General features: G+C 44.8%; 1 protein-coding gene across 1 annotated transcript in view; it reads left to right on the top strand.

The window, feature by feature from the left end:
- Positions 1-13,511, top strand: part of ACVR2B (activin A receptor type 2B) — a 105,128-nt gene that overhangs the window by 78,278 nt on the left and 13,339 nt on the right. Inside the window, exons 2-6 of the mRNA XM_058812742.1 lie at positions 2,602-2,809; positions 6,816-6,925; positions 9,189-9,340; positions 11,509-11,652; positions 12,713-12,856. Of these exons, the coding sequence (XP_058668725.1) occupies positions 2,602-2,809; positions 6,816-6,925; positions 9,189-9,340; positions 11,509-11,652; positions 12,713-12,856 (758 nt within the window). The remainder of the gene's footprint in view (positions 1-2,601; positions 2,810-6,815; positions 6,926-9,188; positions 9,341-11,508; positions 11,653-12,712; positions 12,857-13,511) is intronic.

The raw sequence follows: 13,511 nt of genomic DNA, 5'->3' as shown, positions 1-13,511 counted from the left end.
CCTTTTTCCTGGCGCGGCCGCTGTTTGCAGAGTCGGGTTTGCGTGTTTGCAAGCAGCTCTTACTCTTCAGCTGAAACTTGTTCCAGAAAAGACAACTGTCTTGGGGGAAGGGAGCCTGGGCTCAACACAGGATTTAGCAGCCTTGGTTTGCTGGTCCCAGAGCTGATACAGCTCCTGCTTCACATCTTTTCCACATTCCCCTTCCAAAGCACAGTGGAAATATCAAATCTCACCGCGGCTCTGTGCATCGCATTGGCTGTCGTTTGTGGTGGGGAAGACAGAGGCTACACAATATTGCCTGAGGTTGCAGATGATGGTGACTGAGCTAGGATTAGATTTTGGGGCTGCTTTCCAGTGGAATTGTTCATTAAACCTTCCAGCTTGCTGGGAGACGGAGTTGGGGAGGGAGAGGAAATTTCTGTCCTGATCAAAAGTGATATTCAGTTTGGGATGATAAAAATGATATTACAAAGTGTATTTCCAGGAGCGGAGCAGAAGGTGATAAGTGAGGATTAGGTTTTAGGTACCAGCTAGAAGCCATATGATTTATTATAATGAGGGTGGTGAAACTCTAGCCCAGGCTGTCCACAGAAGTGGTGGCTCTAGAAGTATTCAAGGTCAGGTTGGATGGGTCTTTGAGCAACCTGGTCTAGTTGAAGATGTCCCTGCTCATTGCAGGGATATCAGACTAGATGACCTTTAAAAATCCTTTCCAACCCAAACCATTCTATGATTCTATGCAGTTAAGATATTTATTATTTCCTTTATAAGTAAAAAAAATATTGCCTTCCACCCCCACACACAAGAGAAAGCTCTTTTGCTTTCCTGCTGATTTAACCAGTATTTAGCAAAAATGCTTAATCTGCCCTAAAGAAGCACGGTGTAAGTATCAAGAGAACAAATATCAAGGCTTTAACAAGGAGTGTCAATATTGACATTGTTCTGTGTTGAGGGATATTGGTAGGTTGTTTTCATTATTGTAAGCAACTTGTCAGAGGAAAACTCTGATGGAGCTTTGCAAGAGCTGATAAAACCTGCAGGTGCTATTGAAATTGAGCTCTTGTTCGTGTGTGCTTTGAATATAATTTCCAGTTTCAGGAGTCAGCTTTATGACATTCTCATACCCTTATTCCCTTGCAGTCTCTCCCATGATGCAGATCAAGCAGTCTTCCTAAAAAGTGTTATTGACGGATAGAACACCTCAGCAGCTTGCAAAGAGATCTTCCTAGTGTGATGAGTTTGCTCTGTGCCATGAAAATTGCCCATTGCTGAGTCCAGGTGTTGGGACTGGGAGCAGGTTAGACCCACCACCCCTAGTTTATTCAGAACTGTGGTTTTCTAGCTAGAAATTTAGTTCTAGGCTTCACAGAGGTCTGGCTATTTCAGGAGCACAGCACTTTTGTTTCATCATCCTGTGAGACCTATTTGTGTTTTCTACCCAGCTGTCAACACATTTTATTGAGACACCTACATTTTCCATGATTGCAATCCATCAAAATAATGGCCAGGCCTGACCTTACCTTAGGTTGGGTAATCCCAAGGAGAGATGGCTGCAGGGCATTTCAGGATTTACAGAATCATCATGGTACAGGCCTAGGCTGTCTTTTGTGTTTGTATGCTTAGAAGACGTGTGTTTGTTTCATTCCTCATTTTCTTTTAAACTAATCCTCAAAATGCCACAAAGCAGAGTATTTTGAGATGAAGAGAGGATTTCTAAGGTTTAGGACAGAACAGGTCACCTGCAAATATCAGTGTTCCCTTATTTGACCCTGGTTTTAGCGGATGTGTCTGCAGTTCTATTTCAGTTCTGCCACATGGTGGCTATGGGGGAATTGTTTCCTTGGGGGCAGTAGGAGCTCCACAGTCCTTTGGTACAAGGCTCTAAAGGAGGGAGACCCACAGGCTATGGAGACTCCTTTGTTTGTGGTGGCCAAGCATCCATTTGGGGTGGCCAGTGTTGTTTGGGGAACAGAATTTTCTGCTGCTGAAGGTCTTGCTTGGGTGGAGAGGCACCATGAGCTGTGTCAAATGCGGTTAAAACCATGGCATTTATCATATGGGGTCTTACCCAAGTCAGCCTGAACCAGGATCTAAGTGAGGAATGGCCACTGGTCTGGCCCACCTCTGCAGGATGAATATTCCCTGTTCTCAGTTACATCCATGGAAGACACTGGGTATTTTTAGGTGGTGTTTCCCAAAGTAGTGGTGCAGATGGAGAGTAACTCCACTGCATGACATCCCAGCAAGCATCAAGTAGCACCCTGGCAGGTTGTCTTTGCTAAACAAGGTTTCTGAGGTTAAACATTCCTGGGCATGCATTGCCTTGTGCATCCCCTGTTTTAGAGTCCTAGGGTTGAAGCATTGCCCAGAGGAGATCTGGGAAGGTCTCAGCTTGGCTCCTGACTTTGCCATGAGCTTAGGCAAACCTGACCTCTCCATCTCCCACCTCACCCTAGAGGAGAAGAATAATCTGCACGCTGTGCTGAAGCTCGCTCTCACTGCTGAGCTGCTCAGCTCCAAGGGAATGCATCACCTAAAACAGAGCCATACAATTCCCTATTTCTGACTTTACCTGAATGTTCTTGGGGCTTGATTTTTCAGGGCCAGGCCACGGGGAGGCTGAGACGAGGGAGTGCATCTACTACAATGCCAACTGGGAGCTGGAGAAGACCAACCAGAGCGGCGTGGAGCGCTGCGAGGGGGAGAAGGACAAGCGGCTGCACTGCTACGCCTCCTGGAGAAACAACTCGGGCTCCATCGAGCTGGTGAAGAAAGGCTGCTGGCTGGATGACTTCAACTGCTATGACAGGTAATTGCCCAGCTGGCTTATCCAAATGCAGGTTTAATCAACCCTCTAAGTGTTAAAGCTCGTGATTTTTTGCATAGAGGGAAAGAAGGCAAGTCCAAGTTAATTGGCAAAAGCAGCTCTCGGAATTGTCACTTATCTGCTTTGACTTTCTAAATAGAAGCTGCAGAAATCACTTTTTTCAGGGGTTTTGTGTTGTGTTTTGTTTTGTTTGTTTTTTCCCCTAGCAAAGCTTTGATAATTCTGGCATTCTTTGAAAAACCTGTCCTGTACCATCAAATGAAGAGCAATATGTTCTTCCAGGAGCATTTGGTGATAGAAGTGAAAACTTGGAATCATTTGGAGCTGTCTAGAAAAGCACAGATATCTGGGGGTGGTTAGGGGTTGAGATATTCTGACGTCTGTGATGTTGCAAAAAGTTCCACTGTTCTTTGGCTGAGTGAAGAGGAGGGCCAGGAGAAAGAGTGGGGAGCAAAAGCAATGTGAGTTTGTGTGTCACTGCTTGTAGCAAGCTGAAAAGGAGTGAGGTTTTGTAGTGTGAAGGCTCCAGCCTCATTAAATAGCTGGGAAAATTAACTAGTCTTTTCTCACTTCCCTTGATGTACTTCTACAAAGGGGAAAAGAATTACAGCTAAAGAAAACAGCCCTATGAAGTTTTGTGGTTGAAAAGGACAATGTTGAGTAGCTCTGAGCTCAGGGTTTTTGTTAAAAAATCCCCAAACCAATGACCAAACAACCAAGCCAAGCCCAGCCCTTTCAATAAGGATTAGCAACATAAAATTCAAGGATTTCCCTTGATATAACACTGATGTGGGTCGATCTCACCTTTGTGCAATTCTCAGTTGTGCATCTTTGTAGTGTCTCATTCTGAAAGTTTTAGGAAGATCAGCTGCTAAGCTGGGGTTAAGCTGGAGCTAGATTTGTGCCATGGCTGCAGTGTTTTCTCCCTTTGGTGCTGTACACTTCCCCTGCTTTTGTGCCTGCTGTCTTGGCTTATCTCGGCTGTAAGTTGTTCCTCATCTTTGTTCTATTATTAGCTCCAGAGTTACTTTCCTACCACACCTATTCCCTTGCCAATTGAGTAGCCAGGCTCTATATATAGTTAAATTTTTATTCTTTCCCAATAAATCAATCCTCCTTGGCCCATTAGTCATCTTAATGCCGATTCTTCTGAGAATAGAAGGTCACTGGAGTTTCCTACTTGCAAGCAGAAGTGTTTACTGTAAACAGATTTCTCTTTTCAGTGCCTGCTCTCATATCCAGTGACACTTGTATTGTCACTGAGTGTCTCTGCAGGGATGTAGTGTTTCTTAAACTCTGTCATAATGTGTTGCTCTGTTACAATGGTAAAAAGTTTCCAGGGCTCCTCACCAGCCTTTTGCAGCCCTGGAATTGAGCATCCAGTATTCCATTGCCTGACTTTTCAAAACCACAAGCTCCAGGGCAAAGCTAAAAGCCCTTCTGAGAATTAAAAAACAGTACAAATATCAAAAGCAACATTTGGAATAAAGGTTAGCTTTAATTACATAAAGGAACAAACCCTCTTTAAATGCAGTCCTTTTCATTTTTTCTCTTCCCTTGAGTGCCCTTGGCAGACTTCCATGCAGGCAGTTTTGCATCCCAAGGTGGCAGAAATGGCTAAGAAGATGATTTTTCGATCAGTTGTGCTGTGCTGGTGCCCTTTGTGTCTCTGGCACCTTTGAATGCTGAGTTTCTGGAAGCATCCTTGGCAGATACACCTGTATTTTGTGTCCCTGGATGCAGGGCACGGTCCTATTCTGGCTGCTGCAGCTGCTTTTGGAGCAGCACATGCTGGGATGTCAGATTCTCCTTTGTCACCAGAATGTGGAAAAATTTTGGAGTGCAAGGGTTGGGACGTTGAGGGTGACAGCTCCTTACTCTGTTCTTTATCTTGAGGAAACAAGAACGTGGCACATGTACATTTAAGGTTATAGGAAAAAAATAGTGTTTAAAAATCGACTTGTGCGCTCTCCTTTATTTACACAGCCCTGCTGGAGAGGTCATGCTCACATTCCCCTGCAGAGCACGTGAACCTCTCTGAAACGTGCCCTCCCTGCCACAGAAAAATGTGTCATTCTCTCCCTCTGCCTCAGCTGTAATATTTGCTAAGTGTAACATGTCATACATACCTGGATGGCTTCACTCAGAGTCAGGGATAATGAACTGCAGATGTGGAGCAGGCTGTTTTCACTCATTAGCTTGATTTTTTTAACCAACAGATTTAGCAAAGGATATGTTTTCTATTGAAGGCTCCAACACTGATGCTGTTAAATCCAAAGGGCTTGTTATCTGATTTCACAAAAAAGCATCTGGAAACGCTGTTTAACTTGTTGAAACATCTTTGTTCATTTGAATAAGTCAAATGGCTGCTTTTTTGCTTTGAAGCTGAAAAAAATGAGAGCCTGAAAAACAAACCAAGTGCTTCCCAGCTGAGACCTTGGAGGAGACAGTTTGGCTATAGCCATTTTTTTCCCCCACAAAGGGAGAAAAGCACTGAAAACTATCCAGGGCTAGGATTGAAGGGAGCCCTTTCCATTCTTCTCGTGGCAGTATGTCAGTGATAACACAGAAAGGGAGGCTTGGCATGGGTTCAGAAATGAGTAATAATGTCAAACGCTTATGATTGTTTTGCTACTTCCTCCAAGTGGTCGAGGGAAGGAAGTTATGCATATAATTTAGCTGGGCTTCAGGAAATAGTTTGATACAGTTCTCTGTGGAGAGCAGCTCTGCAAGCATAATAACTAAAACCAGAGCATAGCACAGCAAAAGGTAGCAGGGAAGGGAAGCAGCATTGAAGAAACAGAAAGAAATGACAGGTAAAGTACTGCAAAAATCACTGCACATCTCTTTTGGCATTGATCTGTGGGGAGAGGGAGGATGTGGAGAAGTGGAGTTGGTTTGATCCATGGAAGTCCCCTAAGGCCTTGCACAATGTGGAAGGAAATCTCAGTGCTGGGAAGGCTGTAGAAGTACCTGGATAAGAGGCAAAGGCAGAAAATGAGAGCTGCAACCTGATTTTCTTAAAGGTTTTTATGCAGAAATAAGCTTTTTATGAAGGAGACAGCACTTGAAAATTAAACTTAAAAACTATAGAAATGAAATGAGAATCATAGGAGCCTCAAATGGTTTGGGTTGGAAGAGACTTGTAAAGATCATCTAATTCTAGCCCCCTGCCATGGGAAGGGATACATTCCACAGGACTGAGGATGATCCAAGTCCTATCCAGCCTAACCTTGTAAGACTTCCAGGGATGAGGCATCCACAGCTTCCTCTGGACAACCTGTTCCAGTGCCTCACTACCCTCACAGTAAAGAATTTATACCTAATATCCAACCTAAACCTGAGGATTTAAGGTTGGATATTAGGTACAATATCCAGCCCTAATGGCTTTGAACTGAAAGAGAGACCCTCTTTCAGTTTAAAGCCAGTACCTTGAGCTGTCACTGCATGCCCTCAGACCTGCAGCTCTCTCCTGCTGCAGCAGGGCTGTGGCTGCAGCTTCTGGTGCCCTTTGAGTGTGCTGGGCTGGTGATGCTCAAGGCTGTGGGAGCAGCCTTAGCTCAGCCCTCATCATGTGTGCTTTATGGCACAATCTTTAATTGCATCATTAAATACTTCTCTGCTCTGGCAGCGTTCATATGGGCTGTGGGAGAGTCACTGCTCAGGGACTGAGGCGTCTCTCTGTCGTTTTTCTCCTTCTCATTCTGTTAGCAGCAGCGGCTGTTATTTATTACTCACCATCTAATGCCCTCAGTACATATGGAAGCATTTGTTTCCTTTGCAGTCTTTTCAAGGGTCTTTGCTATCCACTGGGGTGTTTGAGTGCCAAGTTGTTCTCCATAAGTGGAGACTGCTGATCTGTGCAGTGCAGCTGCAGGAAAAGGTGTGTGGAGAGGACAATCTGGGGCAGGTTGGCTCCCAAAGGCAGGAGTTGGCTGACAATGTTTTTCTCTCCCCTTCATTCCATGTCTGTCCCTCCCTGGTGCAGGCAGGAGTGTGTAGCCACAGAAGAAAACCCTCAGGTGTTTTTCTGCTGCTGCGAGGGCAATTATTGCAATGAGAAATTTACCCACTTGCCTGAAGTCACCGGCCCAGAAGGTGAGTGACTGGGAGCATGGAGAGTTGGGGGCTCTTCTTCTTGACTATTTTCCAAGGACTTTAATAGAAACATTGAATGTCCTGAGTTTGGACGAACTCACAAGGATCATCGAGTCCAACTCCTGGCCCTGCATAGGAAACCCCCAAGATCCACACCCTGTGCCTGGGAGTGTTGTCCAAAAGCTCCTTGAGCTCTGAGCTTGGTGCTGTCACCACTTCCATGGGGACCCTGTTCCAGTGCCCAACCACCCTGTGGGTGTGAAGAACTTTCTCCTAATATTTGTCCTAAACCTCCCCTGATTCATCTTCATAATCAACACTGAGTTGTTGGGTGTTTTGGTTATGAAGTCAGAAATCCTTTTGCTACAGTTCTTTAAGAATTGCTTGTTTCACTCTATGGCTAAGGCTGTACCAACACTTTGGATACCATCAGTAAGGTTAGGTTTCCTTTATGGTGGACAGCTCACTGTGGGATGTTACAAAACAAAATCCAACACAAGGGGAAGAGGGCAGAGTGATTTACAAAGCATGGATTGAGCCTCAAACTCTTTAAAGGTGTTTAACACCTTCCTCATTAAATTCACAGGTCATGAGTTTCCAGATACCTTGAGCATCTGGGATTTTTGCATTTGATTCTGTTTTGTGGGTCTGGGGATTGAAAGGGAAAGGGTGTGTGTCAGTTTTCAGAGTCTGTGGATATGCATCAAGGAAGAAAAGTAATAGCAGGACCTTCTTCAGAGGCTAATAGGAAAACAACAATTCTTTTAGATGTATAATATTTAAAGTATCATTCAATAAAAACTATTGAAACAGGTGAATCTTTTCCTTAGGTTGGTTTGAGCTATCTACATTTACTGAGATGTTCCAATAGACCTTTATCAGATTTTCCTGGGCTGTCCTGATAAGTTTTTAATTGTTTACATGGGTTATATTATCTCCTGTTATTAACGTACCCGTAGCAACCTAGTAGCAAATATTCTTTCTCTCACAGCTTTTTGTTTAATTTGGCAAGTCTTGCTATTTTTTCCTTCCCTGTCTCCAACATAGCAACATGGCTCCATTTAGTATTCCCATTGTTTGTGTCTCAACTGCACTGATGTAATTTGGAACAAGAACTACTGTGGGAATAGTGCATTTGATTGTGGCTCCAGCAGCATTTTACTAAAAACTGACAACTTGTCAATCACTGTGAAAGGTAAAGCAATGCTGCAAGGGATTTCGTGCTGTCTTAATACATTTAGAAGGGTTAAGAAGAGGAAATGTTCTGCTTTTACATATCCCAACAAGAAATACCTAGCTTAAATAAAGGTCAGATGGAGGCTCAGCTTGCAAAGTGTGGTTTAGGTCATTGTAACTCCATTAGTAACATTACTTCTATGGAGAAGAGAAAACCATGGAGCCTTGTGAATGCTGTTGCTTTGCATACAAGAACTGTGAACACAGAGTTGAATGATGGCATGTTTATGTCTTTTTGTTTTGTTTGCCCTCAGCAATGTGCTTTTGCCCATTGGTCAGCCAAAAACCAACATTTGGGTAACCTTAGCCAATGCATCAGGCTTAGATACCATTTTTTTAACCATTCAAGTCCTGAACATTTTCAACTTCTTTGGTCAGTTTGCCAGTAGACACTTGGCCAATACTGAAAACCATTCCTCCACATCTTTCACCATTCATTATAAATCCCTCTGAGGGATGGGGTGTTTGGACCAAATTCCTTCCTGAAGCATCCTTTGAACCCCAAGACCTTGAAATTCTTCATTCTGTAAAAATGGATTTTTGCATCAAATTTGGCATTTTTGGGCTTGAACAAAACAAAGACAAAACTCCAGATGTCACTCCCTATCACCTTGTGTATAAAGATGTGGATTCTTGGTGTATTTTTACCTTAGTTATGTTTTCAGCACCTAGTCATACCCCTTTACAATTACCATGGGGCATATTTTTCATCTGTGGAGACAGAGCTTGGCCAGCCATCCCATCCAACACCAAAGGTGGTCCATGTAGCATTGGAAGCCTTACTTTGCTGACCCCCAGTGTAAATATGACTAAAGACCATAAACACAGAGGAAAAAAGTTTGTCCATCAGTATGAATCAGACTGTAAAGATGATTTAGAATCTTGTGGCCACCATCATGGGAGTGGATGATATCAGCTGTGGATTGGAGGGACACATTGTGTTTGGTCGCCTCTGGATGTGCAGCTGACAGTGCTGCTGCATTCCTGAAGCTCCTTTTCCCTCTCTTACCCTGTTTTTCTCCCACAGTCATCTACGAGCCGCCGCCTCCGACGGCGTCGCTGCTGAACATCCTGGTGTACTCGCTGCTGCCCATCGCCGTGCTGTCCATGGCCATCCTGCTGGCCTTCTGGATGTACCGGCACCGCAAGCCTCCCTACGGCCACGTGGACATCATTGAGGTCAGGCACTCGCTCCCCTTGTCTTGGGCCTTGCAAAACTCTTCTAAGGTGGCCTAACTTTTCTTCTTCTTGGAGTCTCTGCTGGTCCGAGTGACCCCGAGATGCGTTAGAAAGTCTCTTTTCCCAACCTGGAAGTCGAAGGAGCCAGAACTCTTCGGTTCTTGTTCTCAAGGTTGTTTATTGTTTCTTATCTATAAAATTCTTTCTCCGACCAGCTGAGGTCTGTCTGGCAGGTCAGGTTGAGGCACACTGGTGTTATCTTTTTATACTAAAAACTATGTGTACATTATTTACAATAACTTCCCAATACCTATCACCTATGTTACACAGTGAGTTTCTACTCTGTAGATGGATAGAATATAAGTAAATAAAAGTAGTATAGAAAGTAATCTTACCCCCCAAAGAGTTGCAGCTGGGTTTATTATTAAAGATTAGGAGCAGGCCTGATGTTAACAGGCCACACCTGTAGCCTATAAGAAGAGTGTTATAAAAGAGTGGATGGGTTGGCTGAGGGGGAACTGGAGTTGGTTGGCTGCTGTGAGGACAAGGAAGAGTCAGTGCCTGGAGGAGCTGCCTACAAGAAACATCAAGGAGGTACAAGACTCCAGTAATATGGAACCCTTGCAATGTAATGACAACACTACTCTAAACCAATCTAAAAATGCCAACATCACCCAGAAGACAGAGGCCAAGAAGAAGAAGGAAAAAGGACGTGGCACGCCCAAATTCCTCCATCTTGGGACCCCAAGCCCCCATTCTAAAAACCTCAAAAATCTGTTTTTCACCCTGTGATAAATTCACTATCATTCTACTTAAACTTTCTTGACTTGTAATTCTTCATATAAGGTTGGTAATTGTTTTTTCCAAGGGCTAAATCAAAGGCACAGGGGTCCTGGGCTCTGTGCCAAGGTCTCTGAGCCCTCCAGGCAGGGGCTGGAGCTATCCAGAGCAGCCAGAGGAATTTCCTGGGTTCCAGCACTTCTCTGCTTTTTGAAGCTGGTAGCACAGTTGGCCTCCATGGAAGTGTCAGACTGATGAGTTTAGGTGGGGTTACCACCATGTCTGAGATAGCTGAGGGAGGGAATTAGACAGCCCTGCTTGGTGGCTGCTCTTCCTCCCAAACTCCCAAACCTATTGCCTGACTTCAGCCAACTTTGTAGAGCCTCAGAGATCTAAGAGATGATAAAGTTCCTGCCAGCTCTATGAGAGGAGGGAAGGTCCTTTCCCTGATGAAGCTCAGGTTTTATGAACCCTCAGAGAACAGGTGCAGGAGGCTTTGGGGTGGCCTTCCAGTACCTGAAGGGAGCCCAAAGGGGGACTTTTTAAAAGAGCATGTGGTGACAGGACAAGTGGGAATGGGTTTAGATTGAAAGAGAACCGGTTTAGATTAGGTATTAGGAAAAAATTCTTCCCTGTGAAGGTGGTGAGGCCCTGGCACAGGGTGTCCAGAGAAGCTGTGGCTGCCCCATCCCTGGCAGTGTTCAAGGCTGGATTGGATGGGGCTCTGAGCAACCTGGCCTAGTGGAAGCTGTCCCTGCCCATAGCAGGAGGGTTGGAACTGGGTGATATTTAAGGCTCCCTTCCAACCCAATCCATTCTATAATACTGTGAACCTTTCACATCTGAAAGCAGGTGGGACAGAGCTCCAACCCCACAGGGTCACACTGTTCTCCTGGACAAATGCAGAGTTTAAACAGATGTGATCTGTGTGATGCTGACAGAACTGTTCACTGCTCATGGCTGGGATGGCATGGAACATGCTAATGTAGGGAAGAGCACTGGGAGGTTTTAGATGGGTCACAAAGATCTAAAGGTTCCCACTTTTGGCAGGAGGTAGCCTTGAGGACATCAGTGCTTTACATCCAAAATAACTTTTGCTTTGAAAACACAGGAGAATTCAGGTTTCCCCCAGAGTATGTCAGGCTGTAGTGTCACAAAATGACACTTGGAGTTGTAGATTGTTTTATGTGTTCTACACCAAAACCCTACTCAAGCAAGACAGGGAATTTCAGGCTGTTCTTGCTGCAAACAGTGCACCTAAATAATTTCTATTAAATAAATGTTATTTCTTCACACTTCTTTCCTCATGTGCAGTATCTGGATTCCTCCCCTCCCTTTATTTTACAGCCCAGCTTCAGCTGGTGACCGTGTTTTTTTCTCTTGTGCAGGATCCTGGCCCACCACCCCCTTCTCCCCTGGTTGGCCTAAAGCCCCTGCAGCTCTTGGAGATCAAGGCAAGGGGACGCTTTGGCTGCGTGTGGAAGGCTCAGCTGATGAACGACTATGTAGCAGTGAAAATCTTCCCCATTCAGGTAATAGGGACACTGCATCAGGTTCCTACTTGCCAGGGGCTTCCCCACCAGTGCTGAGATGCCCTAAGTGCCTGTAGAGATTATGGTTTTTGAGACCATAACAAAGATGCATTTGGGCTCTTCTGCTGGGGGAAAAAGTTCAAGGACCCTTCCTTCCTACACTTCTCCCTGTGTTATCTCATTGCCAAATGCTTCCTGTAGTAGTGCTTGTTGCAAGAAGGGCAAAAACAAGCACATTCTGAAATCTACAGGCTATGTTAACTTCCCTGCAAATGCCTGTGTTGTTCAAGGGTGCCGCTGCAGTGCCCAGAGTGCACACAAAGGGCCAGAGCCCTGGCTTTGTGTCCTGCCTGGGTGGGTTGTAAATCTGGATCCAAACCTAGTGAGCATTTACAGCCTCCAAAGGCAGAGCCCTGGTGCTGTGAGAGCTGATTGTGCTGCAGTGTTTCTGTCAGCTCCTGTCTTCTGCTCTAGGAAACCTTTGAACGCTCCTGACTTGATTCTCTAGGAACTGCAGATGAAAAGAGTTAAGCAATCAAATGTCAAGTGAAACAAAAATTACAGAAAACATCTTTGTGCTCCTCTGCTGTCTCCTTCATTACTTTTTCACCTCATGTTTGTTGTCAAAAGAGATCTGCACATCTTCTGTCCAAGCCAGCTGTGACCTACTAGTAAATATTCAATAGAGCCTAGATTAGATTTTGCAATTGCAGCAATTACACTGCAAGGCTGATCCTGGGTGCTGTTTACTCAGGCTTTCTTCTTGCAAGTATCCTTAGGAAATCTTGAAAAATATTATTTCTCAGTAAGGTTGAGTTTGGCTTCCTCTCCACTCCCCACACGTCCTCTAGGAACAGCTGAGGATAATTTTGGAGAGGGGAGACTGAGGATAACTTGTCTTTCTTCTTTAGGGAAAACAGCCTTTTTTTGCAGGGATGCATCACATCCTAACACAGGAGCATGATTTTTAGAGTAGTGTGAGCAGCTCTGACTGCACTGAAGGAGCTGTTTGCTTTAAAGGGAAGCGTGATCTTTGATGGTGCCTTTCTCCCTGCTTCAGGATAAGCAATCTTGGCAGAGTGAGAGGGAGATTTTCAACACTCCTGGCATGAAGCATGAAAACCTTTTGCAATTTATCGCAGCAGAGAAAAGGGGGACAAACCTGGAGACAGAGCTCTGGCTGATCACAGCTTTCCACGACAAGGTAATGTATAATTGCATATACATTTTGGGAAGGCAGAGAGGGAGGTACAGCAGGATTATAATCTCTCTAATTCCCCCAGTGTGTTCCTGGTGGGCCATGATTCTGTGATAGCAAAGTGCTCCTGCTCCCCTGATTCAAATGCCCTTCCTTTAGTTTTCTGAGCTTTCCTACACAAATAAAGGATTAATAAAAGTGGAATTTAGGAAGGGAGAGAGGCACAAAAGGCCACAGCTCACATCTGTAGTGGTCACCATCTCTTGATGTGCATAGATGAGCTTCATGGGAGATTTCACAGATCCAGCTTGCCCCTTGCAGATGGGCTCCATGTTTGCTTTTGAGGCTTGGGGCACATCTCCCCCTTCATGGATTGCTTTAGTTATAAACCATGACTAACACTTCAAACAAATGTGCAGATCTGGGGTTGAGCCAGCAGTGTTATCCCCCTGGTAAATCCAAGGTCTTCTTGAGTCAATCATTGCACAGCCAGCTGATACAATGCTTCATCTTGCATGGAAGGCTTTCCCCTTGCTGAGGTTGGATGAATTGCTCTGGTTAAAGAGGATTTTTTTCCCTTCCTTACCTCCCTCCCTTTCCCTGGCAGGTAAGTAGACATCAGGAGGTCTGTGCTGTCAAGGGCTGAAAAGTCACGGACATT

The sequence above is a fragment of the Ammospiza caudacuta genome, chromosome 1 (assembly GCF_027887145.1).
Source record: "Ammospiza caudacuta isolate bAmmCau1 chromosome 1, bAmmCau1.pri, whole genome shotgun sequence".
Lineage (NCBI taxonomy): Eukaryota > Metazoa > Chordata > Aves > Passeriformes > Passerellidae > Ammospiza > Ammospiza caudacuta.
This window is presented reverse-complemented; position numbering and strand designations above follow the sequence as displayed.